General features: G+C 47.9%; 1 protein-coding gene across 3 annotated transcripts in view; it reads left to right on the top strand.

Moving 5' to 3' along the window:
• Window positions 1–9,175: 9,175 nt before the first annotated feature.
• Window positions 9,176–10,406, top strand: part of DPY19L1 (dpy-19 like C-mannosyltransferase 1) — a 2,006,077-nt gene continuing 2,004,846 nt past the window's right edge. For 2 of the 3 annotated variants that reach the window (XM_069613243.1, XM_069613242.1), the window contains exon 1: window positions 9,178–9,637. In XM_069613243.1, coding sequence (XP_069469344.1) covers window positions 9,277–9,637 — 361 coding nt within the window. In that variant the 5' untranslated portion in view covers window positions 9,178–9,276. Of the gene's footprint in view, window positions 9,638–10,406 lie in introns of all 3 variants that reach the window. The other variant, XM_069613244.1, reaches the window with a different exon arrangement.

Here is a 10,406-nt window from a genome sequence, read left to right as displayed (position 1 = left end):
GCTAAGGGCGGAAAATATGCTTGGAGGGCGGCCTTTGCATGATCGTAGGTTCCATTCCCTTGTGGCAAGGATTCAAAAATTTCCTGGACCGAGGGCCCTGCCGAGTACAACATTGTGGCCAGCCTGGTGTCATCATCGACCACTTGCGCAGCCCTGAAATACATGTCCAGGCGGTCCACCCACCTTCTCCATCGGGGCCCCAGGCTGGATGGCGGGCCCCACACATCGAATTCGGGGATGGGCTGCAGGGCAGCATGCGCACGTACCTGCGCCATGGCAGGCGCTGCCTGCTGAACACCAGGAGCAGCAGCAGGTTGAACTGGGAGTTGAAGGGCGGGAACCACTGCCTGACCATCTGCTGGAGCTGCTGGTTGCTGCATTGGAGGTAGAAGACCCTGTGGGGCCACTGCTGCACGAGGATGAAACTGCGCCGCCACACCGTGTGCTCCGTCCTGGTCCTCGGTGTCACTCATGAGTTTGAGCGCACAGGCACCCCCATAATGCTGATAGGGGCCGCAACTCAAACATTCAGCCCAAAGCGATCCTCAGCCTGGACCACCCCTGGATGCAGTGACTCCTGCCACCTCTGTGATGATGAAGAGGATGAAGATAGATGGAGTCGCCAGGATGATGATGAAGGGGATGAAAAAAGCAGAATGCCTTTGTGTGTTCCAAAAATTGGTAGCCAAAATAGTAACTGGATTCAGCAGGCCCAGTTAAGATAGGCCTTCTCCTAGCTTCCACTCGACGTAGGAAACCCAAAATTGAGTCGATGCACTAAATGGGCATACCTCTGTGTAGATGTAGCTGTCAGCTACTGAAATGTCAAAAAATTAGGCCTGGGGTCGTTTCAGGGCCCAAACCGGAGCTCCTTGAAATCCCACAGCCGTTGCACAAAATGGCCGCCAGCCGCGTGGGCAACGCACTACCCGCGGCATGAAACAAAGTCTGTCCATTGACCTCGTTCCGGTGAAAAATTATTCCGATTATCACCGCCGGGCCCGGGCATCGTTTCCCACACTCGTCGCCACTGTTGAGGGTGACTGGCGCCCCCTGCGCGCTTCGCCGTAAGCCCCGGGCCCCAAGAACTCTGACCAACACGTCTGTCTTGACGGTTGAGCAGGGTGGTATGGTTGACTGTGTCGAAAGCAGAAGAGAGATCAAGTAGAATGAGGACAGAGGGAATGTTAGAGTCAAGGTTGGAGAGCAGGTCTTCACGGATGTTCAGGAGAGCAGTTTCCATGCTTCGGGCAGATCTGAAGCCAGATTGGTGGTCGTGGAGAGAGCCAACAGAGTCAGAATGAAGGTTAAGCTGAGAGATGGCAAGCTTTTCCAGGAGCTTACTCAAAAAGGGAGTTATGGAAATTGGGCGATAGTTAGCTGGGCAAGAAGGAACAGCTGTGGGTTTCTTGAGGAGAGGATGCACAAGGGAGTGCTTCAGATGGTAGGGGAAAGACCCAGAGGCAAAGGAGAGGTTGCAGAAATCGGCAAGGGCTGGAGCAAGGTATCGATGTGGTCCTTAATGGTTTTAGAGGAACAGGGATGGACCTGTTTTGATGGGGCTTTCATAGATCGGACCTATCTAGCGACCTCTTAAGTGGAGAAAGGAGGAGAAAGAGGGAGGGTGGTTTGCTGAAGGTGGGTCAGCAAGCAGAGAAGGAGAAAGAGAAGGGAGAGGAGTGGGAGAGGAGAAGAGATGTCCTGGTTTTTTGAGACAAAGTGTGCAGTGAGGGCATTGCAAAGAGCCTGATAGGCGAGAGGAGGGGTGGCTAACGCAGCAGGGTTGGCCAGCTCCTTGCAGATTTTAAAGAGTTCGGCCGAGTTGTTAGATGCCGCAGAGACATGGGCTTGAACGTGGACTCGCTTCTTGGTGCATACAGACAGTCGGTATTGCCTTTGGAGCAGGCGGCAGGCCAGTTTGTCAGAGGATGAGCAAGAAGCCCTCCATTTCCTCTTGGCCGCCCTGCACTTATGTTTAAGTGTAGCTAGGTCGGAGTCATACCAAGAATTGCACTTGACTTTGGGCTTCAAACGGATCCTCATGACAGGGGCAAAAGCATCAAGAGTGGCAGAGATAGAGGAGTAGAGCAGAGACAGTGCTGTGTCAGGGTGTGAGTCAGCCTGGGGTGAAGGAGGGGGTGAGAAGGTGGCAGTGAAAGCCTCGACTGACACACGCTTCATGGGCCGGATATCCGAGAAGGTTGGTGGCAATCTTGGGGTGGGCTTGGCTTGTGTGGAGGAGATGGAAAGATGAGAGGAGAGGAGGCAGTGATCACTCCAGGAGAGAGGAGTGGTGGGGGGCGTAGATAGGGGAGGCCAGAGGAGGTCAGGACATCAAGTATGTGTCCAGCAGATTGAGTCGGGCCGGAGGGGAGGATCGAGAGGGAGAGGGAATTGCAGAGGTCACGAAAGAGCGCAGATGAGGAACAGGGAGAATCAAGATGGATGTTGAGGTCACCAAGGAGGAGGAGTTGAGAGGTAGAGGCCAGGAGGGCAGAGGAGAGGTCTGCCCACTCGGAGAGAAAAGAGGTGATTTGACCAGGGGGCTGGTAGAGAGTAGCAACAGTAAGAGAGTGACTAGGAGAGCGACAGAGCCTAAAGACAAGGCATTCAAAAGATGAGTATGTCTGAGTGGGGATGATAGAGGCAGGAATCCACTCAGGGAAGATCAAGGCTACACCAACACCGGGCCAGGTGGATCTGGGGGCGGAGAGGATCTTGTAGCCGTCAGGGAGGAGAGTGTCAAAGCTTGTGACAGAGCTGGCCGTGAACCATGTCTCGGTAAGACTAAGGACATCAAGGTCAAGTTCTTCTAGGAGGTGGCAGATGTCAGAGGAATGTTTGACAGCGGAGCGGGAGTGGAGGGTGGCAAGATGAAGAAGGTTTCCAGCCTTAAAGACCTTCCGGGGAGGGGTACAAATCAGAGGTACACCCTGTGGAGGAGTGTAGGGAGCATGAGATGGGGAATATGAGGAAGGAGAAAAGGGCAAGGTAGCCAAGGGAGGGGAGTAGGATACAGCTGGAGATGAGAGGAAGTTGATGAGGCGAGGGAATCGCCTATCAAAGAGAAGGAGATTCGCCTGAGGACCTTCCACCATGACAGTGCCATTTAGGTAGACATTAATGATGACTCTGGAGGAGTCAAAGGAATCCATACGAACTTCCCAGCGGGTGCCACCATGAATGGGAGAGGAAGAGACAGGACAGAGCACAGAGATCAAATGGGAGGTCCAGAGATCTGGCGAAGGAACGACAAGGATGTCAGTGAGGGTTTGTCTGCAGATGGCAGAAGCACTGGAATAGGTATCAGCAATGGGGAGACCTGGGTTGGAGGCCAAGATATCCTTTTTAAATTTCTTTTTACCAGATTAAGTGAGAAGGGAAGGATAGTTTATATTAAAGCAGTTTGAGTAGACAGGAATAACAGATAGCGCCATGGGCAGGTAGAATATGGCGAACTTTTTTGGATCGCCGAAGAAGCGTTCGGGTGGGGCTAAAGGCACTGCTCCTGGAAGGACCACCTGAACCGGTGTTGATTGCTGTGGTGTGAAAGAATGGGCTATCCCCGGCAAGGGAACCTGCCCTGTTTGCGCTTGTAGAATCTGTCTTGCCAAGTCGTCGGTTCTTTCTCGAGTTACAGTAAGATCCCTCCTTAATGCACTGGTTTCCTGCCTTGATGCATGTACTTCAGCCCGTAATTCCCCTAGTAATTGGGCCAATAGGTCTGTCTCTGAAGTTTCCATAACGCCCATGCAGAGAGTCATAGAGGCTTTGCGTTCTGTTATGCTCACCTGGTCTCTGCGGAGGCGTTGGGGCACGGTTGCAGCCCTCACAGGAGTTAGATCACCCCCATCCGGTCTTTCCCTCTGCGAATGAGCGGTGAGTGGCGGTAATTGGTGACACTGCTCCTGCGTGGATATGAGAAAACGTGAGTGCACTGATCGGTGACTATTGTGCCTCTCAAACCCTTCTACCCAAGGTGCGATTTCTGTGGGCATGTACCAGCCCATAGGGCTCACCTGTTAATTATTGATGGTAAGCTCTCCGTCCTGCTACTTCTGGTAGGGGCGCTTGTTGATGGGATCTAGTTCCTTCATTGATCCCTGGTAAGTAATAGCCCAGTCCAGCTGCGACTATGCTTCTCCTCTTATCTCTCTCCCTTTCTGTTTTCTCTTTGCCTCTTCTCATTTTCTGTCTTGGTATTATTGCTCTCAATATTGCTGTTAATTCCTGAATAACTTTTTCTTTTCTGTTTTCTTCCCAGTAGGTGGAAATGCGGTTTAAAAGCAGCTGCGGGGGCGCGGAATGCGGCCAGGAAGAAGTTGAAACCGCAATGTCTGACAACAGGTGAGTGATGGTTCAAGGCAAATCGCGAGGTTCGGTGGTAGCGTGACCTTAAACTGAATGTCTTTTAAGTGTCTAACCTTCCCTTTCGTTCTTACTTGCAGGTGCTGCTGTCGCTGGCGAAGCGTGTTGTGCTGCGGTGCCAAGATGAAGATTTTAGCATCCCAGAATATTTGAAGATGAGCTGCGGTGCCAGGATGAAGATGTCCGCGTTCCGGAAGGCTTGAAGATGAACTGCTGTGTCAAGAAGATGTCAATGTTCCGGAAGTCTTGGAAAATAATGTCAGGATCAACAAAGACGTGCACAGGTGAGAGCAGATTCTCCAGTTGGTAAGTATGAAAGCAGGAAGCAGGATTTCCAAAGGTAAATTTAATCCCAGGAGACGGTGAGCGTTACGCTGCATGGAAGTGCAGAATAACGTGAAGCGTCTGCCTCAGGGATCGGAGCAGCTTATATAGCTGTGATCGTGGGCACACCCACTAGGCCTGGCTTGCCTGCCACACCCTGCCACTCCTAGAGTCAGCATGTGTAAAGCAACCCAATAGCAGCAGCAGCCACACCCAAGAGCACACATGGGGCTGCTTTAGTGATGGAAGTTCCCATGTTAAATACACCTTGCACCCAAAATGAGGTATTACGTCCAAAATAAAAGCATTCTTGTTCCAAGTAAATGTTCTTGCTTATTTGTCATTCATGAGCCTGGTGCCAAAGGCGCCAGGACTGTGTCCATACGGGGCCCCTGTGTATGTGGCTCTTGAATGTCTGTGTTCTTTGCCCGATGACCATGACACTTATTGCCCCCACATACATCAAGACCTAAACATTCATTTGAAGGGGTTTCTGGTATGTTTTCAATTCCAACCTAGTTCTCCCACTCACCAGGCTCCTCTACAGAAAGGAAGAATGACATTGCTGTGATCCGAACCACAGACCACTTTATATGGACCGAGGATTTGTTCTGCCCATTGTAACAGATACATGCTAATGGCTACTTGCGGTTTTTAGTGATAAATTCAAATGACATTATGTCGAAAGTCATAATGTCGAAAAAAAAAAAGTCGAAAAAAAATCGAATGTCTATTTTTAATTGCTTTTTGTTCGAAATGGGGGGTTCTCCCCAACCCCCCTTTTTACATTTTTTTGTTTTTGTTTTACCCCTTTTTTTAACTCGCGGAACCCCAAAAAAACATGTAAATAAAAAAATAAAACATTTGAATTTGTTTTTTTCGACATTATGTCTTTTGACATAATGTTTTTGACTTTTTCACTGCCTACCGCTACTTGCCTATGTACCAAATGGATGAAATGTCTCCCAGCCCTAAATTGCAAGGCACAGACTGCTACTGCCATTGTTAATCAAGCAGATATTTTCTCGTTTAGGCCTTCCTCAAAGGATTGAGTTTGAACGTGGTAGTCACTTTACCAGTGAAATGATGACTAAGATATGTGAAACTATTGAAACAAAGAGGAAACCATACATTGCCTACGGCCCTGCATCCATTCGGGTTAGGGGTAGAGCAATATAGCAAGAGAACTGTTGGAATTCTAAAGAGGTTTATGCTAAATTCTGGACCGAGCTGGCCTTTCCAATTACCACTGGTTCTTATGTCTTTCAGATCTACCCCTACTTCAGCAACCTGAATGTCCCATTTTGAAACCATGTCCGGTAGAAAAATCGTATTACCTCAGCATCTGTTGTACCAAACACAGAAACAAACCTTGATTAATTCCACTACTCATGAATACATTGAAAACCTTTAAAAGCACACTCAAAATGCATGGGTAGGAAAATGTGCCACTTTTAGATGGATTTTGGGGTTAGCAAATGTGATGCAATTTGTTGGAATTTTGGGATAGGAAATGTGGTGCACTTAGATGGATTGATGGGGCAGGAAAGGTGTTACACTCAGATGGATTGCTGGGGAAGGAAATGTGTCACACTCAGATGAATTGCAGGGATGGGAAATGTGTTACACTTAGATGGATTGTCAGAGGATTGTGGCATACTTTGATTGTGAGGGGTTGGAATTGTGTTACACTTGGATAAGTTTCTGTTGTAGGAAATGTGTAATACTTGTTTTGGAGAGACAAACAATGTGTGTGTGTTACACTTAGATGGATTCTTAGAGGAAATGTGTTAATACTGAAGAATTGCAAAGTTTAACACATGCTTGCATTAGAAGTAACAGTGTAGTTTAGTGGTCTCATTACTCCTAAAGAACTTAGGCTGACACCTGTATTCCTCTTAAAAGAACATTATTGGACGTGCTGAAGGGTGGACAGTGAGCGCATTAAATTGATCAGGGAATAGTCATTTGTGCTGCACCTACAATGTTAGCGCTGACTTTTCACCCAGATCAAAGCTGGTAATCCTTCCTCAGCCTTGGTATCCTGATATCGCAGTTAGTAGACAGCTGTTAGTAGTTACATAGAATCAGGAAGATATGTAGTAAGACTGTAAAGGTAGCCGGTCCATGGTGCATATAGAATCCTACTATCCTAAATCCTATGGTATCTGCCTGGTAGATATTCTAGGTCAGCCATTCTGTTGTGCTTAGAAACCTTGAGGGTATCCCCCCCATAATGCCTAGAAGAATCTACAAGGGTAGCTGGTCTTTTTTTCCACAGACCTTCTGACGACACAGCGACATCAAAGATAAGCTTCATCTGTGCTCGTGGTTTGTGTAAATGCACCACTTCAGTGGACATCTGCCACAGGCACGGCTCTCCCTCTGCTCACAGTAGAATGCAGTTACTACCTGCGACAAAATTCGAGCTAGCTGGACACTTCATGTTTTTAAGCCAACTTACACCTGACTACGCCTCAACACCCCTGACATCACTATGCAGCAAAGACATGCAACAAATGTGGGCACGCTGGACACATAGCGAGTCTCTAGCACTCATGCCATCTCCTGACTCCTCTCAGTACCCATCCACATGTCTGACCTCATGGGATGCTTTCTACTGGAGCCTGGCAGTCCTGCTAGGCCTTATTTCGCCAAATGCACACACACATTCTAACCCAACTACGTGACCTCCAACACTCTGGACTACGGTCCCCAAGAGCGTTCCCGCCACCAGCGCACTGAGACTATAATAATGGTAAAAGCTGATATATAAATGGCAACTACAATATAATGCAATTTGCCTATGCTTAACGAACCGTGGGGAAATATATGGCTAGTGGGAAGGCATGCTATGACCTTAAAACCTTGAAACGCAAATATAAAATAGGCAACCAAACTGCCTCTAAAATGTCCAAAGGCACCGATCTAAGGAGGGCAAGGAAAAGACAAATAACATTTATTTATTTATTTATTTTAATTGGTATAATGCGCCACACGCCCAATGGCCTCAAAGCGCAACGTAAACAAACAATACAAGGCACAATAACAGAACAGCTGACTACACAAGAAAAGACACAAAAAGACATTTCAAATTCAGCAAATAAAGACAGATTCCTACTTAATTATTTATACTAAATCAGGACTTACAAAAAATCCATTACCAAATTCACATCAGTGGAAGTTTTGGGAAAATCATATTAATTAATTTGATCAGACTTTTGTAACGTTAATTTAATTTGGGATCAATTTAGCTTATTTGTTATTACAGTATATGTATTAACTTAAATTGTGAAAACCTTATAATGTATTGCAGAAATGTTTGACTAGACACCTATCTAAAAAGGTTAGAGTGGCTACAACTGAAATTGAATCTATTCCCAACGAATGATATATTGGGTGCTCATAATCCAGTCTCAAGGGCAGATCGTCTTTGTCGCTTCTGTATGATGTCATGTGAAACACTGGAACATTTAATTATAGATTGCACAGCACTTTCTGGACTTCGTGAAGTAATGTTTACATCCTATTTTAAAACCAGGCCATTTTTTTTATAATGTACATTTTTGTGGTGGACCTTTTTGCCAGAACCCAGTGATCAATTTATTATTGCAGTGTTGAATTTTTGTAAAACAATCATTTAACTTTACCTGTTTTAACGATTATTAATTCTATTGTGATTTGTTTGTGTTTTGTTCTGTGCCAATTGTGTATGTGTGTAAAGTTTTAAGTTTTGAAACTATGTCACACAGTAAAATAAATTAAAAAAATGAATAGCCATTTATTGTGAAATTATATGTATTGATTATGTTTCGATGTTTTTCTTTCCAATAAAGTTTTAACTGACCGACACTGCCTTGATGAAATAAAAAATCTGTATTTTGTTGGTTTCCTCTATTAAGAAAGTACCTCTTTCCCCAGTAACCCAGTCGCGATAATAGGGAAATGCCCTTACAGCCTGATTCCCCGGTTCTGCTTGCTGCCTGGCATCCCGGCCAGCCTGCTCCCGAGAAGGGCTGTCACCAGTACTAATCCCCCTCTATTTGAAGGCAATGGGTTCTGTTTAATAGTTACCAAGGTAACTGAGCCTAGCAGTTCCACGATGTCATTGACAGCCTCGCTGGCGATGTGTACTTTTTCCAAAGTCTATTTATCTAGAGAAGCTGTTGTGGTGTGTGAAAGGGTAATCCAATTAAACTCGGGTGGCAAGCGCTTCCACCGTACAGTATGGAGGAGCATGGAGTAAGGGGTGGAGCAGGGGATGCAGCGCAGTGGTCTTGGGTGTACGAGGCTGGGTGGAACAGGACCAGAGATACATATGGTGTGAAAGGGCGGGGCTGCACTGTAAGGACTGCAGATATATTTTACTGGGCGGAGCCCCAGTGTTTATAGGTTGGGCTACGCTGCCGGGCGGATTCCTGATCTAGGGGGCGGGGCTTTAGTGGAATGTACACAGTTCCTATTGGAGGAGCCCCAGGGTGGTGGGCATAACAGGCATTGTGGCGTCCCCTGGGTGTCACAATAGGGCACACGCGCCGTTCGGTTGCAACCTCCGCCGGAGAAGCGACTGCCGGAGGAGGGAGAATGCAGCCGAGGAGAGCCGCCGCGCGGGGCGGAAGGGGGCGTGGCCGCGCGCGGCCTCCTCCGCCGCCAGAGGAGGCTGTTCCCAGGCACCGATGGGTGGCCGATATGCCTCAGGACCTAGTGCGTCTTCCAGTTAGAGGCAGAGGCGGCCCGCTGACCCGGGACCGCTCAGCGTCGCCACCTGGCAACAACGGCGACGAGGGTATTCTAAGCGCCGAAAGCAGCGCGAGCGCCAGCAGCCTCGGGACGCCCGTGTGCGAGGAGGTGAATATACGACACTGCTCTAGCCTGCACCTCCTTCTTGATCTAGCTCTGGGCCTGACGAGCCGTCGCCTACACATCTGCAGCACCATATTTTTCGGTAAGCGAGTTTGGGGCTGAACTGGAGACCCTCCTGAGAGAAGCTGTGCTTCCCCTGGCAGCCACATGCAAAGTGATAGTGCATCCGCCGATTCATCCCAAAACATTCATGCCCTGCTACACCCTTGCAGGGAACCGGCACCAATTTCCACGCCTGATATCCTCAGTAACAGTGAACGCTTTTCATGCACATATTTCCTAATACTTCTATAACTCTGCCGGATACTGACCTTTCCCTTCTCTGTTGGGCCGTCCCTCATTTTGCTGTGGGTGGCACTCAAGCTGTGATCTGCCCAGGACGACACTGGTTACCCCCTCCTGTGTTAGCTGTGCTGTGTCCCATTGACGATACACAGCTGGGCAGACCACTATCATCCCTGAGTCTTGCAGTTCATGCCTACACACAAAGGTATTTGTATATGGCTGGTTTATTTGAGTGCACAGATGAGTTGCACAATAATGGAATGCCGCACTAATACCTAGTTGTTTTTATAGTATTGGCTCAAGTGTTTTTTCCATGATGTTTTGGTTTCCCCTTTGCTGTACCTGCCTGTCTGTCTACATGGGAACTATATTTCCTGACTGGTCTGTGCAGCAGATGGCATTAATACTTGTAAACCAATGCCCCAGCCATGAGTGAACATTCCCTATAGGCTGCACCACAGCCATGTTCGACGGACCCTGAGACCAGACCACCACCAAGAGCACGGAAGAGGAGCACAATTGAGGAGTGCAATGTATATATTATAGGGATATGAAACCTAGGTAGA

The sequence above is a fragment of the Ambystoma mexicanum genome, chromosome 5p (assembly GCF_040938575.1).
Source record: "Ambystoma mexicanum isolate Mex_15411 chromosome 5p, UKY_AmexF1_1, whole genome shotgun sequence".
In the NCBI taxonomy this organism is placed as follows: Eukaryota; Metazoa; Chordata; class Amphibia; order Caudata; family Ambystomatidae; genus Ambystoma; species Ambystoma mexicanum.
Note: the sequence above shows the minus strand (reverse complement) of the source record. Positions and strands in the feature narration are given on the sequence as shown.